Source organism: Oncorhynchus mykiss, chromosome 4 (assembly GCF_057628025.1).
Source record: "Oncorhynchus mykiss isolate SJ-2025 chromosome 4, ASM5762802v1, whole genome shotgun sequence".
NCBI lineage: Eukaryota > Metazoa > Chordata > Actinopteri > Salmoniformes > Salmonidae > Oncorhynchus > Oncorhynchus mykiss.
The window spans coordinates 25,033,028-25,058,716 of record NC_143025.1 but is presented as its reverse complement, the minus strand read 5'-3'; the positions used below and the strand labels follow the sequence as shown (position 1 = coordinate 25,058,716).

At 41.8% G+C, this 25,689-nt stretch overlaps 1 protein-coding gene across 1 annotated transcript in view; it reads left to right on the top strand.

Moving 5' to 3' along the window:
• The window catches only part of LOC110522764 (voltage-dependent R-type calcium channel subunit alpha-1E), a 110,621-nt gene that overhangs the window by 36,086 nt on the left and 48,846 nt on the right, over positions 1-25,689 (top strand). Inside the window, exons 4-6 of the mRNA XM_090231594.1 lie at positions 5,503-5,606; positions 6,034-6,192; positions 14,638-14,828. Coding sequence (XP_090087720.1) covers positions 5,503-5,606; positions 6,034-6,192; positions 14,638-14,828 — 454 coding nt within the window. The remainder of the gene's footprint in view (positions 1-5,502; positions 5,607-6,033; positions 6,193-14,637; positions 14,829-25,689) is intronic.

Below are 25,689 nucleotides of genomic sequence, written 5' to 3'. Positions count from 1 at the left end.
TTTGATAGCTGCCCACTCCTGGACTTTCAGAAAGGGCTGGCATCCCTGGGTGTAGATCAAGTTCCCACATGCTGGGTCAGTCAGAGCCTGAGACCCCATGCAATAAAAGGTTTTCATTTAGCAGCAGCAGGTAGCCTAGTGGTTAGAGCGTTGGGCCAGTAACTGGAAGGTTCCTGGATTGAATCCCTGAGCTGACAAGGTAAAAATCTGTTGTTCTGCCCCTGAACAAGGCAGTTAACCCACTGTTCCCCAGTAGGCCATCATTGTAAATAAGAATTTGTCCTTAACTGACTTTGCTAGTTTAATAAAGGTTCATTAAAAAAAGTGACATGGTGTTATCCCTGCAGTTGTATTATGCATTAGCTCTGGTCCAGGGGTGAGGCCAGGGTCGTAGGTTCCTTATGATACAGAGAGATGTGAAGAAGTCCTTACCATCAGAGATGATGAAATGAAAGGCCCTTTGAAGTGTGCATGTGGTGGTTACGCAGTGGAGGAAGAGTGTGCATTACCTCACCCTGCTGGGTAAGTATGGAGTGCAATGTAGCGTTGTAGGCTCCTAAGTGATACGGTAACCTCTGGCGTAAGATGCCTGAGAATACAATTTGTTTCTAAGAAAACATGATTTCATCATGGCATCCTGGTGTAACAAACTGTGTTTCCCAACAGATGGCTGCCAGAGAGAAAATGCTCATCCAGATAGATTCAGAACTGTTTAAGGTGCTTAGAAACTGTCACGTGTCAGTGTTTTCTGACTATAAATACACAGTGATATAATTCACATAACACATTGAATGGTATGTTATTTTGTGTTATAAAAGTCAACCTACATTCTGAGAATAGACAAATATTTTCCACAAAATGAAGTGATGAATATGAACGCGGATTACAAGATGTCTAGATGCACTTCTCCTTTATAAGGTACAAATATTGGTAATGAGCTCCTATGAAATCCCCAGTGAATCTATGCCCAAGGCTTAGCACAGTGTTTGGAAATAATCAGCAAGCTCCAGTTTACTAATGTCAAATCGAGGTGCAATCCTTTACACTTTTGCATCTCTGTTGTCTAACTGTCCTTAGGTGTCTGTCACCAGCTGTCCGAATTGGATGTGTGACAATTAGCTAAGTGTTTGCTCTTTAGCCAAGATGAATAATAGATCTGGTGAATGATTGATAAGACACAGCGTAAAAGGAACAGGGTTGATGAGGGTTGATGAGAGACTATACAGTAGAGTACACACACTATTGAACACACTATTGAATGTGGCCAACATATACATTGTACACAGTACAGTAAAGTTTAGCTATATTTGTTACTGGTCCATATGTCTTATTAGTGATTGGCTATGTCTTCGAGAGTCTTGGATTCCCCACCACCAAATCTGGTCACCACGATCACACAAAGTCTTGCCATGTGAGTCAGAAATAGGGTATTGCATTTTGGATGTAGAGCTGTTTTTGTGACTAGTGTGGGCAGGATGTTATCATGAGAACAGCCCAGGGTCAGGCAGACTGACTGACTGAGACAGACAGGGTTTGTTGCCTCTGTCTCAGGCTATAAAGGGGCCCAGCAGCATGCTCCACACAGCACACCATCATGGGCAAACATAACGGGTGTCTTGTAGAAACAGTGACGGCATAAAGGTAGACCTTAGTTACAGCGATTTATCAAAAGCAAAGATGTCAATGATACAGCTGAACTCTCCATGTCCTCAAGATAAAAGTTGTCAGTTAGATAACTTCCTAACCTAGATTTGGCCTCGAGAAATGACAGCTGTCTATCATTTGACATAATGCTAGTGACAGGTGTCAACCATGTCATGATATTGATAGCATTATGACTTATGTATTACAGATGAAGGATTGTCATTTGAGCACCCTGTTGCTGGATAACTTTTCTGAAATGCAGCTATTGTATAATTTGTAGTGTATTTCAGGTTTAAAAGGCTTCCGAAGTTTGTAATTTTCACTTTGAAATAGACTTGATTTTCCCTTACAAAAAATGTATCAACCCCTATAAAAATGTCTATTAATGTCACGACTTCTGCCGAAGTCGATGCCTCTCCTTGTTCGGGCGGTGCTCGGCGGTTCGACGTCACCGGTCTTCTAGCCATCATTGATCTATGTTTCATTTTCCATTGGTTTTGTCTGGTCTTCTTACACGCCTGGTTCCAATCCCATTCATTAATTGTTGTGTATTTAACCCTCTGTTTCCCCTCATGTCCTTGTCAGAGATTGTTTATTGTTATGTTGATGTTTTATGGATTGGTGTGCGACGGGTTTTTGTACCCACATTTATTTTACTATGGACTTTGGTTTTGGAGTTTGTTTTAAGTTATTAAAATACTCCATTTATACCAAGTTTAATTCTCCTGCGCTTGACTTTCCTGCCACCTACATACACGACGTGACAATTAATTATAATCTGCATAATAATTCATATTTCATGTTGCTGCAGGATTATTTTCCTGCTGTAGCAAACTGGCTCAAATTAAAGGGATACGTCGGGATTTTGGCAATGAGGTCCAGCATGTACAATACTTCTCCAGAGTCAGATTAATTTGTGGATACCATCTTTATGTCTCTGTGTCCAGTATGAAGGAAGTTAGAGGTAGTTTCGCAAGCTAATGCTAACTCGCGTTAGTGCAATGACTGAAAGTCTATAGGTATCTGCAGATACCTATAGATACCTTATTGCTAGTTAGCAACTGTGCTAGCGCTAGTTAGCAACTTCCTTCAAACTGCACACGGAAAAATACAAATGGTAGCCACAAGTTAATCTGACTCTGGGAAAGTAGATAAAGGGCCTCATTGCCAAAATCCCAAAGTATCCCTTTAAGATCTTACATCTGTACTTTATGTCACTGTCATGTGAAGTGTTATGGCAGTTACTTGTCTATGGATTTACAGTTGTGTCACATTGTTGACACCAGCAGATAATTATCAGACATGGAGAAGTATAGGATCAGTAATGAGTGTGAATTCTGCAGCTGAGTGCCAAAGTGAACAGCTTTTGTTTTCTGGCATGATGTAGTAAAGTCAGTGACAGTAGATGTTCCCTGGCATGCAGTGAAACTGACAGTGGATTTGTCCTTACCCAGGCTTTGTGCTGCTGAGGTACTCCCACACTGCTCTGCTTTCTAGCACAAAGAAAGAGCCTCCATTCCTTCTAAAGCCTCCCACAGTGTCCTTACTCCTCACAGGGTTTTAACATGCCGCATTATGCTCCCAAGCTGACAACGTTTTAAAAAACTAACGCTGTTGCCTCTGAATTTTGTTGTGTAAACTGTATTTGCTGAATGGAATACTCAATTGTAGAAATGTGCACCACCCACATAGATTTGCTCTTTATTTTATAATGTCTTCTGTTGAATGGGACTGGAAGGCAGTAACTTTGTCTCATCAAGCTCATGTACCTAGCCTACACGTGCACCTGCCCAGTGGCCACTCTCTCTGTCCACTAATATAGACCAGACTAGAATACAGCTCACCTGGCTGGCTTCTCACAAATCACAAGGGTGTCTGCCTGAGCAGGAAGTCCATCAGCAGACTAAATGGGGATGACATTTTTAGCTCCTAGATCCCCCCCCCCCCCCCCTCGCCCGTCTCCATAACAACTAAAGAGCAGCCCAGATTTGGTAATGATTTGGTGAAGGGGAGGAGGCTCTGTCTGTTCTCAGCTCATCCCAGGTGGAATAATATCATCTCTGTATGGATGTGCTATTTTAATAGTCTTAGTAATAGTCTTAGTCTTAATTAAAATGGCTGACACCCCGGTGTCCTGACATCCTAGACGTGGCTAATCCTCACCAAAATATGGCTGTAGCTCTTCTTTTCAGACTATGATCTGTGCCATATTCAACATAATCTGTATTATGTCTGTGTAACACAGTTAACAGGACATTACAAAATGGAGATTTAGGACTAACAATGGTTGAAAAAAGGGATCACTTCTATGTTTTATGACATCATATCTACTGCAGCTGCATCATCTGCAGCACTGCCGTGCTGTCAGATCTGGACAAAGAGAGGGGAAGGGCAGAAAGGAACCAGGTCAAAAGCACTGGGAGGGGTGACCGTGGGTTGTCTAGATCTCCTATTATGGTGTAGAGTGGATCTCACTGGAAGTGTGTAAGAGAGAAAGGGGGTGAGGTGAAAATAGTGGGCGGAGGCTCTGTTCCCCCCCAAGTGTGCACAGCATAGTGCCACTATAACGTAGAGGAGAGAAGGAGCGATGAAGGAGGAGAGGAGGGGCCAGGACGCACCAGCCTCCTTTATATCTATTGTACCTGCTGCACTGCATCTCCAATAAGTTGCCTCCTATTAGGAGGCACATCAAAGAAAGGATAACATTTGCATTTTATAATGAGCTGCTTCACATCTGTTCCAGGTACTAGCTGATATTTACTTGGAGCCTGTGGACTGCACCATTTATCCAGGGGGGAGAGAAAGACATCTAACAGGCTATTTTTTTCTGAGCATGCGGGGGGGGATGCTTTCCCATGTGAGCGGGAACGTATGCTCATGTGAGAGAGGGAACGCCCACTTACACAGACAGGAACCTTGTCTCTCTCTCTTCCTCGTACTAGCTGCAGTCTTCATTTCCTAAATAGAATTTGTCAGTGCCTTCCTCCTACGCAGTGCAGACAAAAATAGGACTTGTTTTCTCCTGCATTCGCTGCCTGGTGTACCAGTGAAACCAGGTTGCTTGAACCCTAGAAGCCCCTTCCCCTCCCTGTTGCTCCTGAACCTTTTGAGTGGGTCACATCTTTAATGGCTGGTCTCATTGTACTCCAGTCTGATGAGAAAATATAACTAATGTGGTTAGCTGCACACATGTGACAGATGACTCAGATGATAAGATCCAGAGATTAAGTGCTAGGATAGCTGCCGAGTGTTAGCTTTAAACAGAGTAGGAGCAGAATTACACCAATGGACCATTTCACTGAAATATTGATCTGTCAATCCTGTTTCTTGAATCTTGACCAATGCTATTTCATTGTTTTTAAGATTCAAGTATTACTCATTCATACATTTGTAAGTTAATATCCTAAGACACTACATCTCAATGAAATAGACTACAGTCCATGGTTCAAATCCAGGCTGTATCACATCTGGCTGTGATCGGGAGTCCCATAGGGCGGTGCACAATTGGCCCAGCTTTGCCTGAGTTTAATTAGAGACAATCAGACTGTGTAATGATGAAGTGTCATGTTTATTTGGGAAACTGATGTGATGAATACTACAAGTACTTTATCTACAAGTACCCCTCCCCCCACTATGGGATAGGTTCAGTCATGATGGGTCCTGGATCTACACAAAGAAATCTATCATGCATTTCTTTGTATCATGCAATACCTGATTCAGACTCAGATAATGTTTCACATATTACATTCTCTTTGAAATATTAATGGGATATTAATGCTGTATAACTGATTTAATAATTATCTCTGTTGTGTGTGTGTGTGTATGTATGTATGTATATATATATATATATATATGCAGGATTCTGGCCACAGCGGGAGCTCACATGAACATCCCAGTGGACCTGCGGACCCTGAGGGCCGTCCGTGTGCTCAGACCCCTCAAACTGGTCTCTGGAATCCCCAGTGAGTAGCCTCCGCCACCAGATCACATATACTGGATGGATGTCCATGGATCTGCTCTGTCTATATATACAGTATATATTTGGAATTCTGTACAGTATATAGGTATTTTTACTTGTTCTTCTGGCGTTTGCAGTACATCTGTCCAACCTCATTTTGGAGTCTGTAAACTTAATTCCTAATTAGTTATTTTGTTGGCAGACCACAACTGAGTCAAACTGAAAACCACTCCCAGAATGAGGACGGGCAACAATGTCTTCGTGGAAGTGTTGTATTATCCAAAGTGAGAGTGCTGTCTAAGTGAGAGTGCTGACACTATCTGCTCTAAGTGGTTCCCACACTTCCCATCCATAATTGTTTGGAGCTGTGACTTATTGTTGGCACTGACGACACATGACGGTTGTCTCTCTATCTCTCTGTGTGTGACCAGGCCTGCAGATAGTCCTGAAATCTATCATGAAAGCCATGGTGCCGCTGCTCCAGATTGGCCTGTTGCTCTTCTTCGCCATTCTCATGTTTGCCATCATCGGCCTGGAGTTCTACAGCGGGAAGCTCCACAGCACCTGTCTGCCCATGCCCAATATCCTAGGTAAGACAGAATATGCATCCCAAATGGCCACCCTATTCCCTTTATAGTGCACCACATTTTGACCAGGGAATATATAGGGACCATTTGGGACACACTCAAATAGAGAGTGGGCTTTAGCGAGATCCCCTTACGTCTACAGTAATCCAGGGCACTCAATGTTCTGCATATCAATTTGGGATGCTTCTGTAGCAGTCAGTGTCACTTTATGTGAGGCTGAATCTGTTGTGTTATTTTATACCTTTACTTTGCATATAGCCTATGCTTGCATAATTAAACACCTAGCTTCAATGAATATTTTTAACACCTACATTAATATCGTGCTGAGGTGATCATTAACTCTGTTATATGTAAACATTTCGGGTACATCATCATAAACATTCTTCAAGCTGATAATTTCTCAGCAGGCTTATACTGCGTCTATACAATGAGCAGATGATTCTTTTCTGCGAGGCTTCCCTCAGCTGTAATGATAGGCTATACAAACGTCCTGTAATGGTTCACTGTTGTTTCCTCCCACCCGCCCGCCCAGTGGACTGAATGCTGGTCCGGCTGATAATAGCTGGGTCGTTCCACCAAATCGGTGCCTTGTTTTGGGAAGTGTAACTTCTGTCATAAACATTCTGTCATGAAGAGCACTTTTTTTCCCCATCTCAAGAGGGTAAATATAAAAATGACTTTAGTAATTGCCTATTAAGTGACAAATAAAGTAACAGTGTTGACTGTAACAGTGTTGACTGTAACAGGGTTGACGATTTCTTCTTAAATCAGCCAGAAATCCCCTTATGACAGGGGGAATGGAAGCTTGTAGTACGCAACAGGGAGTGGCAATTGAATGCAAGCTTCACAACAAAATATGAAATTGTTAAAACATTTCTAGCCTGTCTGTGGGTAACAGGGTTGACAGGTTATGCTCGACCCACTCCGTTTTCCACCACAAAACACCAGAAAATGGCCAGAAAGAGTAGAACCAGTTCACCTGCTTTAACTCTATGATTTGACTAGTAGATGTTCAATGTTTCTTTCTAAAAAAAATTTTTAAGGAATAGAGTCACGACATTAAAAAGATAATTCAGTTCACATAACAGGGTTGACTTTAAAATGAGGGACATATGTAAATGAATCACTAATCATATGAAATAAATAATCATCTGACAGAAATTACTTTCTCTATGCAACAAAATAACTAAGGCTTTACAATGATGGTGGAACTTAAGTGTGTTAAAATCTTCCTAGAAGTGGCACAGGATTGACAGAGGAACAATTTTGCACTTTAACAAGCCTTTATTCATAAAAAATGGATTTAATAATTCTCCATGTGATCTATATTAAAGGGCAGTTCATGTAACGCTCGTCCTCTTCTTCTGATGAGGAGTAAGAGAGATTTGCAGCGTGGAAGTGTCCATAACGTTACTTTATTAACAAGAACACTAAACTACAAAATAATAACGTGAAATACTGAAACAAACAAAACAGTCCCGTGCGGCACAAACACTAACACGGAAAACAAGCACCCACAACTCAAAAGTGAAACCAGGCTACCTAAGTATGGTTCTCAATCACGGACAACGATTGACAGCTGCCTCTAATTGAGAACCATACCAGGCCAAACACAGAAATCCCAAATCATAGAAAAAAGAACATAGACAACCCACCCAACTCACGCCCTGACCATACTAAAACAAAGACATAACAAAATAACTAAGGTCAATTTATATAACATACTTTTAAAATTCAATATTGGTGCACAATTTCTACTTAAAATACGCAAAAGGCACTCTTTTCTTGGAACGACCCAACTGTGTTACGCAACAGACCTGAAACACACAATACCATGCTTGGCTGCACCTGTAAGTGTAATCACAGCCACAATGACTGCCTATGTAATTAAACCCCACAATATAGCAGCTCAATACCTAGACGAATTATAAAGTCATAGATGTTATTGCCTCGCTGCACGGATCATGTTATAGTTAAGTGGGTTACACAGTTCTATTTACAAAGATCTACATAAAGGGTTAATGCCTGAACATAATTTGTTATTCAGGTAGTGTGGTCTTATAACAACCTTACTGTGGGATATTTTCCTTCAGTTTTTCACATGATAGGCATTGAGTTGTCACAGATAGAGAAGATAATGAAATTAGCTGTCCTCTCAAATGACATTTTCAAACAGATTGTCCTCACCTGATAAATACATAAACTCATCTTTTGTTCAATATCACTCATGGCTTGACTTGGTCACAAAATGTCCTCTGATGTTGACAGACTGTTTCAGTGGATTGATACATTAAAGAGTTATATAATGCCTTCTAGTATTCCTTTACTGCATTTCAAAGATATTAGATTTAATACAGTATCTAACTGTATCTCAAAGAGTGCCACCAACTAGCGATAGACTCCGCTAGCGGTGCCAGTTTAGATATAGGTACAATCGGCCATGGCCCTTGGGTTAGAAAGGTGAATGAGCAGTAGGAGACAGATGTACAAAACACACATTTATTACCACACAACAGACAGACAGACAGACAGACAGACAGACAGACAGACAGACAGACAGACAGACAGACAGACAGACAGACAGACAGACAGACAGACAGACAGACAGACAGACAGACAGACAGACAGACAGACAGACAGACAGACAGACAGCAATATGAAGTGAATTGATGGAATAGGTGAAAGAGCTTGTGTTGTCATCCACACACTAACACACGGTTAGGAAGTCCAGGGTGGAGGATTTGTATTTGTATTTATTATGGATCCCCATTAACTGTTGCCAAGGCAGCAGCTACTCTTCCTGTGGTCCAGCAAAATGAAGGCAGTTATACAATGTTAAAAATGTTACAATACATTGATTACAGAATTCACAACACACTAAGTGTGAGCCCTCAGGCCCATACTCCACATCCACGTATCTACAACACAAGATCCATGTGTGCGTGTGTGTATAGTGCGTATGTTATCATCAAATCAAATGTATTTATAAAGCCCTTCTTACATCAACTGATAGCTCAAAGTGCTGTACAGAAAACCAGCCTAAAACCCCAGACAGCAAGCAATGTAGATGCACAGTGGCTAGGAAAAACTCCCTAGAAAGGCCAAAACCTAGGAAGAAACCTAGAGAGGAACCAGGCTATGAGGGGTGGCCATTCCTCTTCTGGCTGTGCCGGGTGGAGATTATAACAGAACATGGCCAAGATGTTCAAATGTTCATAAATGACCAGCATGGTCAAATTATAATAATCATAGTAGTTGTTGAGGGTGCAACAGGTCAGCACCTCAGGAGTAAATGTCAGTTGGCTTTTCATAGCCGATCATTGAGAGTATCTCTACCGCTCCTGCTGTCTCTAGAGAGTTGAAAACAGCAGATCTGGGACAGGTAGCATGTCTGGTGAACAGGTCAGGGTTCCATAGCCGCAGGCAGAACAGTTGAAACTGGAGCAGCAGCACGGCCAGGTGGACTGGGGAAAGCAAGGAGTCATCATGCCAGGTAGTCCTGAGGCGTGGTCCTAGGGCTCAGGTCCTCCAAGAGAAAGAAAAAAAGAAAGAGAGAAAAAGAGAATTAGAGAGAGCATACTTAAATTCACACGGGACACCGGATAAGACAGGAGAAATACTCCAGATATAACAGACTGACACTAGCCCCCCGACACATGAACTACTGCAGCATAAATACTGGAGACTGAGACAGGAGGGGTCAGGAGACACTGTGGCCCCATCCGATGATACCCCTGGACAGGGCCAAAAAGGCAGGATATAACCCCACCCACTTTGCCAAAGCACAGCCCCCACACCACTAGAGGGATATCTTCAACCACCAACTTACCATCCTGAGACAAGGCCGAGTATAGCCCACAAAGATCTCCTCCATGGCACAACCCAAGGGGGGATGCCAACCCAGACAGGAAGATCACGTCAGTGACTCAACCCACTCAAGTGAAGCACCCCTCCTAGGGACGGCATGGAAGAGCACCAGTAAGCCAGTGACTCAGCCCCTGTAATAGGGTTAGAGGCAGAGAATCCCGGTGGAGAGAGGGGCAGAGACAGCAAGGGCGGTTCGTTGCTCCACTGCCTTTCCGTTCACCTTCACACTCCTGGGCCAGACAATTTCTCCCAGCCAATCATCAGTAATTTGTGTAAGTGCTGTGCTTGTTGAATGTCCTTCCCTATAAACGTGCTGAAAGTCTGTTGTAAAATAGCATTGTATCTGGTTAAACACTATTTTTTCCAAAACTTTACTAAGGGTTGGTAACAGGCTGATTGGTCGGCTATTTGAGCCAGTAAAGGGGGCTTTACTATTCTTGGGTAGTGTTAGGTTTGTTCTTTTCCTCCTTGTCAATCATCATTGGCTCATTGGTAAAATTAGCATTATGACAATATCTTTAATTAAATAATTCAAAAACCTTTATTAATGCAATTGCAGACAGAAGTTGACAAACAGGAACATAGCACGAATGTTGCTGAGTAAGTTCTGCATCAAACACAAGGTCTCAAGTTGTTTTATTAAACCGAAGTCCCGCCTTAGTGATGTCACTGACTACGTCATTACCTTTTTACTCCTGAGACCATAACCCTGCACCCATAGCTATACAAACATAAAGTTTCATTGTTATAAAAGCTAGGCAATAAATGTCCCCTCCCCAAAGTTGATTTATTGTGAAATGTCTGAGTAGTCTCTTATCTCCCACACTCCCCTGCAGAGTTCTGTCTCAGTCACACATTATAAGAGAGAGAAAGAGCAAACAACTGTGGAACAATTCTAAAACTATATAATTAATATATATATATATATATATTGTTAATCTGTAGGTTAGGACCCTATAAATGTAAGGAGGGTTGGGGTCTTATAACCCCTTCCATTCTATTAATATAACATAAGCATAATCAATTATTCTAATACATCAAACATTTGTACAGACCCAAATCATGACCCCTAGGTGAATCCTGACAGTAGTTGAATGATCTTCCCTCCAGGCCTGAGGGCACACACTTTCTAGTAGGCTTAAATTGAAGATATGGCAATCCTCTGCTGAGCACATATCAAAGCTACAGGCTAAGGTTAAATCTAGACTTGGTTTCCTCTATCGTAATCACTCCTCTTTGACTCCAGCTGCCAAACTAACCCTGATTCAGATGGCCATCCGACCCTTGCTAGATTATGGAGATGTAATTTATAGATCGGCAGGTAAGAGTGCTCTCGAGTGGCTAGATGTTCTTAACCATTCGGCCATCAGATTTGCCACCAATGCTCCTTAGAGGATGCATCACTGCACTCTATACTCCTCTGTAAACGGATGATCTCTGTATACCTGTTGCAAGACCCACTGGTTGATGCTTATTTATAAAACCCTCATAAGCCTCACTCCCCCGTATCTGAGATATCTACTGCTGCCCTCATCCTCCACATACAACACCCGTTCTGCCAGTCACATTCTGTTAATGGTCCCCAAAACACCCACATCCCTGGATCGCTCGTCTTTTCAGTTCACTGTAGCTAGCGACTGGAACGAGCTGCAACAAACATTCAAACTGGACAATTTTAGTGCCATCTCTTTATTCAGATACTCAATCATGGACACTCTTACTGACAGTTGTGGCTGCTTCATGTGATGTATTGTTGTCTCTACCTTCTTGCCCTTTGTGCTGTTGTCTGTGCCCAATAATGTTTGCATCATGTTTTGTGTTGCTACCATGTTGTTGTCATGTTGTGTTGCTACCATGCTGTGTTGTCATGTGTTGCTGCCATGCTATGTTGTTGTCTTAGGTCTCTTTTTATGTAGTAGTGTCTCTCTTGTCGTGATGTGTGTTTTGTCCTATATTTTATTTTACATTTTTAACCCCAACCCCCGTCCCCGCAGGAGGCATTTTGCCTTTTGGTGGGCCGTCATTGTAAATAAGAATTGGTTCTTATCTGACTTGACAAGTTAAATAAAGGTTAAATAAATAAAAAATATTTTTTTAAAATAGGTGTGGCAATATTTTCCGCTATTATCCTCGGTAATTGTCCATCCAGACCCCGGTGGCTTGTCATTGCTGATAGACAACAATACTTTTTTCACCTCTTCCACACTCACTTTACGGAATTCAAAATTACAATTCTTGTCTTTCATAATTTGGTCAGATATACTTGGATATGTAGTGTCAGCATTTGTTGCTGGCTTGTCATGCCTAAGTTTTCTAATCGTGCCAATTAAAAAATCTTTAAAGTACTTTGCATATCAGTCGGTTTTGTAATGAATGAGCCATCTGATTGAATGAATGAGGGAGCTGATTTGGCCTTTTTCCCCTAAATTTCATTGAAGGCGCTCAAAAGCTTTTTACTATGTGTCATTTTACTTGATGTCATTTATCTTTGTTTCATAGTGTAGTTTCTTCTTCTTTTTATTCAGTTTATTCACATGATTTCTCAATTTGTAGTGCGTTTTCCAATCGGTTGTGCAGCCAGACTTATTTGCCATTCCTTTTGCCTCATCCCTCTCAATCATAAAATGTTTCAATTCCTCATCAATCCACAGGGATGTAACAGTTTTTACAGTCATTTTCTTAATGGGTGCATGCTTATTAGTAACTGGGATAAGCAATTTCATAAATGTGTCAATGTAGCGTCTGGTTGCTCCTCATTACACACCACGGACCAACAAATATTCTTTACATCAACAACATAGGAATCACTACAAAACATATTCTATTATCTCTTATACACTATATTAGGCCCTAGATATGGGTACTATATTGTGATCACTACATCCGATGGATCTGGATACTGCTTACAGGCACATTTCTGCAGCATTAGTAAAGATGTGATCAATACGTGTTGATGATTTCATTTCTGTGCTGTTTGTAACTACCATGGTTGGTTGACTGGTAGCCTGAACCAGGTTTTAGGCACTGGTTACAGTTTGATGTTTTTTCTTGAGTGGGCAGCTTGATGAAAGCCAGTCAATATTTAAATCACCCAGAAAATATACCTCTCTGTTGATATCACATACATTATCAAGTATTTCACACAGATTATCCAGATACTGATTGTTAGCACTTGGTGGTCTATAACAGCTTCCCACAATAATGGGATTTAGGTGAGACAGATAAACCTGTACCATATTACTTCAACAGTATTTAACACGATATCCTCGCTAATCTTTACAGGAATGAGGTTCTGAATATGAACAGCAACACCTCCACTACTGGCATTTATTTTCTGTAAATGTTATAACCTTGTATTGCTACAGCTGTATCATCAAATGTATTGTCTAAGTGAGTTTCAAAGATAGTCAGAATATGAATGTCATCTGTTACTAGCAAGTTATTGATTTCACAAACCTTGTTTCTTAAGCTACATATGTTAATGTGGGCTATTTTGAGGACTTTTCTGGGATACCTGCTGGTTTTCATTGCTTTACTGGGAAGCTTAGCAGAAATAGCTGTTCTCATGTTATTTATGTTAGTGTAGGGAAAGCTGCCCACAGTGTACTTCCTACTAGGGCACACAGCCTCAGTGCTAACAGCATGAATCTGGTGTATACAGTAGACACATGATTGCTGCATACAATAGCTGTAGGATCAGCAGAAACATTCAGAACGACATAAATTAGGTTACTTACATTGTGTCTACCAATGCCCCTAGTATAATGTACATTTGCTAAAGCATTATGATGACTCAGTGACACAATGTTAGGGATTAACTGTGCTGGGCTTGGGTCATTGGTCAGGAAATATCCAGTATGAGTGTAGTTAAGGTGGTGAGATCTTGTGATCTGTCTCTCTGCACCTCTGTGTCCAACTAAAGCACATACTATGTTGGGGGTTTGAGATCCCCACCAGGTACAGCCTGTGATTGGCTGACTAGGTCACATGACTCTAGCCAGGGGAGAGTGTTCTGGAATCAAATCAAAGGTTTATTGGTTGAGTAAAAAGATTTGCAGATATTATCGCTGGTGCAGTGAAATGCTTGTGTTTCTAGCTCTAATAGTGCAGCTGTAGTGTAATGTTTCAGATGATGTCATCATAAAGGTTATGTGGGGACCTCACTGTACAAGGGGGCCTTAGTTACCTGACTATTAGCTTTAGAGAGACAATTTATTATAATGACACATTGCACAAGTCAAATAGCATAATAATAACGTCATCTTTCAAGAAAGGACTTTTACACAGAGAGTTGCTACTGCTGCTCACGTCATTGATTGAGTCATGCATTACACTATAATCATCATATTGTGGTACTTATTCATGCATCTCCAGTAGATGCGAGTCATTTCTCACAAGTGAGACATTTCTATAAAGTCATCCCATCTCTCATTGGAAAAACACGATTAGTGAGATGGATTTCTGGTTTGCATCCTTTTGTTAAATCTCCAGCCTAGCCTGCGGAGCATTTAATGGACTCTGACTCAATATGGTCATTATGAACCAGTTGAGGAAGTTCATTCTCTCTTGTCCCCCTGTCAGAGAATGAGACGGTGGACAAGTCTGAGTCAGAGTTCCCGTGTGGGGTAAGGAAGTGCCCTGACAAGTACACCTGCCATGACACCTGGATCGGCCCCAACGACGGCATCACCCAGTTTGACAACATCCTGTTTGCTGTGCTCACTGTCTTCCAGTGCATCACCATGGAGGGCTGGACCACCGTGCTCTACAACGTGAGTCACATCTGTTTCTCTATAACCATGTCCTGTCCTCTGATTGGGGAAAATAGGCCTATTATTTGACCTGGTTATGTCATCCTTTGATACATTGGTTTGATTTTGCCTTTGCTTGGTTGAATTGAATAAACCCTTTGCGTCATTGGGGACACAGACATTGTTGTACCTCTCCTTACCCCAAACACCTATTTTTACCAGTCATTACTAAAACTGTCTGATATGTGTTGTGGGACGCACTCAAACATCCTTTTACAGCTGATTCCCTGTTCTGTGTTTATGAACCCAATTGATTACACACTGTACTTGAGGAATCAAATGAAGGAAGCATTACACAATGATACACACACAGCATATAGAGTGGAGTGTGTCTGTGCCAAGAGAGTTGGGTAATTAAGTGCAGTGAATGGGCTGCAAAGTGAGATCAGGTCAATTATACTCTTAATCTCCCAGTCACCTGCCTCCACTGCCTCACTACTACCCTCTTCCCACTGACCCTCCTTCTTTAATCACACTCAATTGCATCCTAAACACATGGGCATGATTTGGCAGAGCTGGGATGTTGCTGGCAGACATTTTAAGCTGATACTATTCTTCGAGTTATCAGTTGCACTCTTTATGCCAGATTGGATGCATTCAGACTGAGAACAATAATCAGTGAATTATCGTCAGGACAATAGTGAAATGATGATACCATTAAGAAAGTAATTTTAAGTGTGTTGGGGCATACAGTACCCTGAGTGTACAAAACATTAGGAACACCTGCTCTTTCCATGACATAGACTGACCCAGTGAAACCAGTTAAAAGCTATGAAATGATGTAATTTGTTAAATCCTCTTCAATCAATATACATGAAGCGGAGGTGACAGGTTAAATAATTATTTGTAAGCCTTGATACAATTGAAACATGGATTGTGTATGTGTGCCATTCAGAGGTTGAATGGGCAAGACAAAATATTTAAGTGCCTTTGAATGGGGTATGGTAGTAGGTGCAAGGCGCACTGGTTTGTGTCAAGAACTTTAACGCTGCTGGGTTTTTCACGCTCAACCGATTCCCGTGTGTATCAAGAAGGGCCCACCACCCAAAGGACACCCAGCCAACTTGACACAACTGTGGGAAGTATTGGATTCAACATGGGCCAGCATCCCTGTGGAACGATTTCATCACCTTGTAGCGTCCATGCCCTGACAAATTGAGGCTGTTCTGAGGGCAAAACGGGTTGCAACTCAATAGTAGCAAGGTGTTCCTAATGTTTTGTACACTCAGTGTACATTATACTGAGTGCAAATTCTTTTGACTGAATCATCTGGAATTACTGCTCCATGCAGCGGATGGTTTCCGATAGTTTTGTGGAAGCTAGTATGAGACTTTGATTCCATTCTGCTTTTCTCTCTCAGATTATGCAAGCAACATGAAATGACTGAGATGATGTTGTTGACACTCCAGAGTATTGGGATGATTCTTGCATGTCGGATTGTTGCTTCACAACTTTTGATTTCCAATTCATTACACATTCTCTTGGGACTCTCCCTGATCTGATCTATATAGGATAGTAAGAATACTATCCTATATACTGTATATCATATATACTGTTACTCTCCCTACCTGCTGCTGCCAGTTGTTCATATTATAGTATACGAAGCATAACACTGCCTCAATATTATACTGTACCTCGATTCATTAAATACAACATGTAAAGGGGCCAGTGGCTGGACTGGGAGGAGCAGTTGTATTAGTGTATCAAGGACCAGGTTAAGAGTTTACTCCTCCTGTTCTCCATACATACATCACATTCTGTTTGATTGAGATGATGTCACCAAGCATTTTCCTCAGCACATCCCAGTACCAAACTACCAATACTGTACCTGGCTGGTGTTATGTTGCAGAAGGCATTGTCTATTTCAGGAGGAGCTCAGACAGACAGTGTAGTAATTCCCTGATCTGATCATGTGCCTGCCCAACTCAAACAAACTCAATCATGTTACCCTCTACCTCCCTCGGCCAGCTGAATCAATTATCGTCATTAATGCCTCTTCCTCTTTCCCCACCTCATGGTAATATTACAGTGGAGTAGTTGTCACTGTGAATGTGAAAGGCAGTCTATTGAAACCTCTGATGCTCGTTAATGATGGTGATGCAAAACAATGTAATAAAACGTCCAATCCATTCACGCCTAGGGCTATTAGTAACTGGACATCAGCAGGTGCCAACGTATGGGGAATACCTTCATTTAGAAATAAAAAAAACACAACTATGTTGATAGCATAAACTAAAACTGTAACATTTTAAACAGGATAGCAAGAGCATTTTGTCAGCTTGTTCCTCATGATTTTCTTTTCAGAGCCAGAATCAATTAGCTACCAATCCACGACTGTTGAAGTCCCCTGGCCTTGTGTTGGCGAAAGGACTCCGTTGCGGACACAAGGACATAATTTGATCAAAATGCTAATTTGATCATGAAAGTGCCTGGTTGTTTACTACACTGGAGAGCATGCTTGCCATAGGCTATTTAAAAAAAATAAAAAAAAATGTATTTCACCTTTATTTAACCAGGTAAGCTAGTTGAGAACAAGTTCTCATTTGCAACTGCGACCTGGCCAAGATAAAGCATAGCAGATCGACACATACAACAACACAGAGTTACACATGGAATGAACAAAACATAGTCAATAACAATATAGCTAGACAACCTCTGGAAACCACTGATCTCACCAGGGAATCATGCAGTTACAGTCATAGATACCTTGGGATTGAGATTCACAGGAATATTACCTTAACACATCTTCAGTAAGGTAGTGGAAAATACATTTGATTGATTTGAATTAAAGATGTACTTTCCACTGCTTGGCTACCAGTGTAGCACAGTTTATGGTTGGCCTACCCACAGAGCATAGATGCCAGGCCATATTTTCTGCTCACTGCTTTCATGGTTCTTTATTTAAGTTGATGGAAGCAGATTTAGTGCTGCCTTGATTGTATTATGTTGACAGACATTATGGTGACTGGAATTTATTATGGAGTGAAGAAAGACAGTGGAAGGAGAGAATGTGAGTCTGCTCTGGTTAAAAGGGCCCGCAGACTTTCTCTAATACTGTTTGCTGTTTCATATTCCTTTCTACAGGAACACACACCGTATGCACGTACTGTACACAGACACACACACTCAGTCAAACATACACGTGTACACAGACTCTTACTCATTCAGTAAGTCACTCACAAATAAACCATGCCACCCACTTCATTGCATTCTGCTAAAACAAAGTTGAGTACACATGCTTCTCTTTTCTATTGTTTTCATTGCATTCTCTGATACAGAATCCACTTACTGCCGTACCTGATCCACTTTCCCCTCTCATGTTGGCCCAGAGCTAATCAATACTATTTCTCTCTGTCTCTTATTTAACACAGATGAACTTGGTTTTCAGTTTCAGATTTTCCCAGTATCTACACTATAGTCCTGTATTATGTTCCCGAAGTTCAGATTCAAATTCCATTACGATTTTTGACGAATCGTGGACAAGGGAACATGTCACATGGAGGTAGAGAACAGAATAGGCTCCCTGGCCTCAGTAAGTAATAGAGAGATGTGTGTAACTGTGAGACTGGGGATGTGTGTTTGAACTCTGTTTCATTCCTGTAGTCAGTCAGCTAGCCTCTGCCTAGCTCATGACTGTGGTACATCCTAATAGCTTGTTAAAAACTACCATTATCTGACAAAGCCCTGAGCTCCCCAAGGTGTAGCAGCACGTAAACAAGGTGGTCCGCAGGTCAATGGAACAAAAGCCAGTACGTTTTACACTGGCTTGAGTCAAGAGCTAGTCATAACCATGTTGACTTGTAAGCAATTGCTTGGGATGTTGTTAACACCACCTTTAGATGATAATGAATACAAGGGCAGGTTTCTAGTTTTTCACCACATACATGTGTAGCACCAATAATTGAGAGAGCTGTTGGAGATGAGGAATGTTGACACCTGCAGCAACACCTCTGTCCTCTGGCACTCAGGGTGTGTGGAAGGTCTCTGTACTGTAGCCCACACTGTTCACATCTCCATAGGTAGCTCTGCACTGCCTCAACACCTGCCACGGGTTCCTCTCCCATGGCGTCCCATTCTTATTAGTGGATAAATCATCTCTGACTGTAGGAAGGAACAGAGCCAAAGACATGCATGTCCATATAGGGTTAAATCCTGTCTTGAGAAAGGACTGTAACTTGTACCTTTGCAAAAGGGTACCTTTGTACCTTTGCAATGTTGATGATGCCAAAACTTGATTTACACTCATGGATCTCAGGTGTTGAACAACATGGGTCTCCATTTATTGGGTTGGGACAGAGCCTTCAGAAAGTATTCACACCCCTTGACTTTTTCCACATTTTGTTGTGTTACAAAGTGGGATTAAAATGGATTTAATTCTCATTTTATGTCAATGATCTACACAAAATACTGTACTGTCAAAATGGAAGAAAAAACTATTTAAAAACATTTCTGAAAAATGTAACACTAATATATATTGATTAGATAAGTATTCAACCCCCTGAGTCAATACATGTTAGAATAACCTTTGGCAGTGATTACTGGGTAAGTATTTCTGGGTAAGTCTCTAAGAGCTTTGCACATTATTTATTTATTTATTCTTCAAGCTCTGTCAAGTTAGTTGTTGATCATTGCTAGACAGCCATTTTCAAGTCTTGCCATATATTGCAAAGCTGATTTAAGTCAACACTGTAACTAGGTCACTCTGGAACATTTAATTTCGTCTTGATAAACCACTCCAGTATATTTATGTGCCGAATACAACAGGTATTACCTTACAGTGAAATGTTTACTTACAAGCCCTTAACCAACAAGGCAGTTTTAAGAAAATACCTACAAAAACATTTTTATAATAAAAGTAACAAATAATTAATGAGCAGCATTAAAATAACAATAGCGAGTCTATATACAGGGGTATACAGAGTCAATGTGCGGGGGCACCGGTTAGTCGAGGTAATTGAGGTGATATGTACATACAGGTAGAGTTAAAGTGACTATGCATAGATCATAACAGAGAGTAGTAGCAGCGTGGGAGGGGGGGGGGGCAATGCAAATAATCTGGGTAGCCATTTGATTAGATGTTCAGGAGTCTTGTGACTTGGGGGTAGAATCTGTTTAGAAGCCTCTTGGACCTACACTTGGTACTCCGGTACCGCTTGCCATGCGGTAACAGAGAGAACAGTCTATGACTACGGTGGCTGGAGTTTTTGACAACTTTTAGGGCCTTCCTCTGACACCGCCTGGTATAGAGGTCCTGGATGGCAGGAAGCTTTGCCCCAGTGGTGTACTGGGCCGTACGCACTACCCTCTTTAGTGCCTTGCGGTCGGAGCCCGAGCAGGCCATACCAGGCAGTGATGCAACGATGCTCTCAATGGTGCAGCTGTAGACCCCTTTGAGGATCTGAGGGCCCATGCCAAATCTTTTCAGTCTCTTAAGAGGGAATAGGTTTTGTCGTGCCCACTTCATAACTGTCTTGGTGTGCTTGGACCATGTTAGTTTGTTGGTGATGTGGACTCAACCTGCTCCACTACAGCCCCGTCGATGAGAATGGGGGCGTGCTCGGTCCTCCTTTTCCTGTAGTCAACAATCATCTTCTTTGTCTCGATCATGTTGAGGGAGAGGTTGTTGTTCTGGCACAACACAGCCAAGTCTCTGACCTCCTCCCTACAGGCTGTCCCATCATTGTCGGTGATCAGGAGTACAGGAGGGGACTGAGCACGCACCCCTGAGGGTCCCCGTGTTGAGGATTAGCGTGGTGGAAATGTTGTTACCTACCCTTACCACCTGGGGGCGACCCATCAGGAAGTCCAGGATCCAGTTGCAGGGGGAAGTGTTTAGTCCCAGGGTCCTTAGCTTAGTGATGAGCTTTGAGGGCACTATGGTGTTGAACACTGAGCTGTTGTCAATGAATAGATTTCTCATATAGATGTTCCTTTTGTCCAGGTGTCGAAGGGCAGTGTGGAGTGCAATAGAGATTGTATCCTGTGGATATGTTGGGGGCGGTATGCAAATTGGAATGGGTCTAGAGTATCTGGGATAATGGTGTTGATGTGAGCCATGACCAGCCTTTCAAAGCACTTCATGGCTACAGACGTGAGTGCTACGGGTTGGTAGTCATTTAGGCAGGTTACCTTAGTGTTCTTGGGCACAAGAACTATGGTGTTCTGCTTGAAACATGTTGGTATTACAGACTCAGACAGGGAGAGGTTGAAAATGTCAGTGAAGACACTTGTGTAGTACGATTCGATCTCAGTCCTGTATTGACGCTTTGATGGTTCGTCGGAGGGCATAGCGGGATTTCTTATAAACTTCTGGGTTAGAGTCCTGCTCCTTGAAAGCGGCAGCTCTACCCTTTAGCTCAGTGCGGATGTTGCCTGTAATCTATGGCTTCTGGTTGGGGTATGTACGTACAGTCACTGTGGGGATGACGTCATCGATGCACTTATTGATGAAGCCAGTGACTGATGTGGTGCCATCGGAAGAATCCTGGAACATATTCCAGTCTGGGCTAGCAAAACAGTCCTGTAGTTTAGCATCTGCTTCATCTGACCACTGGTGCTTCCTGCTTTAATTTTTGCTTGTAAGCAGGAATCAGGAGGATAGAATTATGGTCAGATTTGCCAAATGGAGGGCGAGGGAGAGCTTTGTACGCATCTCTGTGTGTTGAGTAAAGGTGGTCTGTAGTTTTTTTTCCTCAGGCTGCACATTTATCATGCTGATAGACATGAGGTGAAACTGATTTAAGCATTTTCCTGTTTGCTTATGGTGGTATACAGCTCATTGAGTGTTGTCTTAGTGCAAGCATCGGTCTGTGGTGTTATAAGAATATTTTGAGGATAAATACACAACACAGAGTTTGAGAGGACGAGAGGATGAGAGTAGTAATATCTAAATATAGTACTAATGGTCAATAGGGAAATGTAAATAGGAGTTGGGTTTCAGTTCAACATCTGTTTAGAATCTGTGGAATGTCACTCCTGAACTCAGTGCTATTTGTGCTATGTTCTGTACATTGAGTCGGGAGCAGGATACTTGTTAATTGGCCAGTTGGACTGCAAGGACTTCTGATTGATCAACCCCAGGCTAGGGTGGGGGGTTATAAATGGCATCCTGTTCCTTTGTTCGGTTGAGAAAAGCTGAGGACAGGGGAGACTGAACATCTACAGTTGAAGTTGGAAGTTTACATACATCTTAGCCAAATACATTTAAACTCAGTTTTTCACAATTCCTAACATTTAATCCTAGTAAAAATTACATGTCTTAGGTCAGTTAGGATCACCACTTTATTTTAAGAGTATGAAATGTCAGAATAATAGCAGAGAATGATCTATTTCAGCTTTTATTTCTTTCATCACATTCCCAGTGGGTCAGAAGTTTACGTACACACAATTGGTATTTGGTAGCATTGCCATTAAATTGTTTAACTTGGGTCAACCGTTTCGGGTAGCCCTCCACAAGGGAATTTTGGCCCATTCCTCTTGACAGAGCTAGTGTAACTGAGTCAGGTTTGTAGGCATCCTTGCTCGCACACGCTTTTTCCCTTCTGCCCCAATTTTGTGATGGCCACTCCAATACCTTGAGTTTGTTGTCCTTAAGCCATTTTCCACAACTTTGGAGGTATGCTTGGGGTCATTGTCCATTTGGAAGACCCATTTGCGACCAAGCTCCCCCCTTTTCCTCCAAACATAACAATGGTCATTATGGCCAAACAGTTATTTTTTGTTTCATCAGACCAGAGGACATTTCTCCAAAAAGTAAGATCTTTGTCACCATGTGCAGCTGCAAACGATTGTCTGGCTTTTTATGGTGGTTTTGGAGTAGTGTCTTCTTCCTTGCTGAGCAGCCTTTCAGGTTATGTCGATATAGGACTCGTTTCACTGTGGATATAGATACTTTTGTATCTGTTTCCTCCAGCATCTTCACAAGGTCCTTTGCTATTGTTCTGGGATTGATTTGCACTTTTTGCACCAAAGAACGCTCATCTCTTGGGAGACGCATCTCCTTCCTGAGCGGTATGATGGCTACGTGGTCCCGTGGTGTTTATACTTGCGTACTATTGTTTCTACAGATGAACGTGGTATCTTCAGGCGTTTGGAAATTGCTCCCAAGGATGAACCAGACTTGTGGAGGTCTACAATATTTTTCTGAGGTCTTGGCTGATTTCTTTTGATTTTCTCATGATGTCAAGCAAAGAGGCACTGAGTTTGAAGGTAGACCTTGAAATACATCCACAGGTACACCTCCAATTGACTCAAATGATGTCAATTAGCCTATCAGAAGCTTCTAATGCCATGACATCATTTTCTGGAATTTTCCAAGCTGTTTGAAGGCACAGTCAACTTAGTGTATGTACACTTCTGACCCACTGGAATTGTGATACAGTGAAATAATCTGTCTGTAAACAATTCTTTGAAAAAATGACTTGTGTCTTGCCTAACCGTCCTAACCGACTTGCCAAAACTATAGTTTGCTAACAAGAAATTTGTGGTTGAAAAACTAGTTTTAATGACTCCAACCTAAGTGTATGTAAACTTCTGATTTCAACTGTACCTCTCTGCATATCTTGATTTGTCCTTCAAATTAACTTATTTTTCTCCCCCTGATTTGCTTTGGAGTTTGTATAATTAAGAATATCATAAATTGGTAACAGAGGCGTGTAGACAGTTACAAAAATACAGATGAAAACTCTCTAGGTAGATAGTGTGGTCTACAGCTTATCATGAAGTGCTCTACCTCAGGTGAGAAAAACCTTGAGACTTCCTTAGATATCGTGCACCAGTTGTTGTTTACAAATATCCATACACCGCCACCCCTTGTCTTACCAGATGCTGCTGTTCAATCCTGCCGATTGAGTGTATAACCCGCCAGCTGTATGTTATTAATGTCGTCGTTCAGCCACGACTCAGTGAAACATAAGATTACAGTTTTTAATGTTCCGTTGGTAGAATATATGTGCTTTTAGTTCATTCCATTTATTTTCCAGGGATTGTATGTTGGCTAACAATATGGATGGCAAAGGCCACTTGTCGCCTGATCCTCACAAGGCACCCCGATATCCTTCCGCGAAATCTCTGTCTCTTTCTCCAGCGAACGACGGGGATGAGGGCCTGTTCGGGTGTCTGGAGTAAATCCCTCTCATCCGACTCATTAAAGAAAAATTATTTGTCCAATTCAAGGCCATTACATTTGGCCTTGTGTTGGAAAGCAGACTGAATCAGGTTTTCCTCTAGGATTTGGCCTGTGCTTAGCCATATTCCATTTATTTTTATCAGAAAAAACTCCCTAGTCCTTGCCGATGACAAACATACCTATAACATGATGCAGCCAGCACCATGCTTGAAAATATGAAGTGTGGTACTCAGTGATGTGTTGGATTTCCACCAAACATAACGCTTTGTATTCAGTACATAAAGTACATTTCTTTGCCACATTTTTTGCAGTTTTACTTTAGTGCCTTATCACAAACAGAATGGATTTTTTGGATTACATGGATTCTGTACAAGCTTCGTTCTTTTCACTCTGTCAATTAGGTTATTATTGTGAAGTAACTACAATGTTGTTGATCCATCCTCAGTTTTCTCCTATCACAGCTATTAAACTCTGTAACTGTTGTGAAGTCACTATTGGCCTGGTGAAATCCCTGAGTGGTTTCCTTCCTGTCCAGCAACTGAGTTAACAAGGACGCCTGTCTTTGTAGTGACTGGGTGTGTATGATGCACTATCCAAAGTGTAATTAATAACTTCACCATGCTCAAAGGGATATTCAATGTCTTTTTTTTACCCATCTACCAATAGGTGCCCTTCTTTGTGAGGCATTGGAATACCTCCCTGGCCTTTGTGGTAGAATCTGTGTTTGTCATTCACTGCTCGACTGTGGGACCTTAAAGATACAGTGCATTCGGAAAGTATTCAGACCCCTTGACTTTTTCTACATTTTGTTACGTTAAACCCTTTTTCTAAAATTGATTAAATATATTTATTTCCTCATCAATCTACACACAGTACCCCATAACGACAAAGTTAAAACAGGTTTTTGGAAATGTTTGCTAATGTGTTAAAAAAACAAACAGGCATACCTTATTTACGTAAGTATTCAGACCGTTTGCAATGACTCGAAATTGAGCTCAGCTGCATCCTGTTTCCATTGATCATCCTTGAGCTATTTCTATAACTTAATTGGAGTCCACCTGTGGTAAATTCAATTGATTGGACATGGTTTGGAAAGGCACACACCTGTCTATATAAGGTCCCACAGTTGACACTGCATGACAGAGCAAAAACCAAGCCATGTTCGTAGAACTCCGAGACAGGATTGTGTCGAGTTACAGATCTGGGGAAGGGTAGCAAAAAATGTCTGCAGCATTGAAGGTCCCCAAGAACACAGTGGCCTCCATCATTCTTAAATGGAAGACTTTTGGAACCACAAAGACTCTTCCGAGAGCTGGCCGCCTGCCCAAACTGAGCAATTGGGAGAGAAGAGCCTTGGTCAGGGAGGTGACCAAGAACCCAATGGTCACTCTGACAGAGCTCCAGAGTTCCTATGTGGATTGGGAGAACCTTTCAGAAAGACACCCATCTCCGCAGCTCTGGCCAGACAGAAGCCACTCCTCAGTAAAAGGCACATGACAGCCCGCTTAGAGTTTTCCAAAAGGCACCTAAGGGCTTTCAGACCATGAGAAACAAGATTTTCTGGTCTGATGAAACCAAGATTGAACTCTTTGGCCTGAATGCCAAGCATCACGTCTGGAGGAAACCTGGTACGATCCCTACGGTGAAGCATGGTTGTGGCAGCAACATGCTGTGGGGATGTTTTTTAGCGGCAGG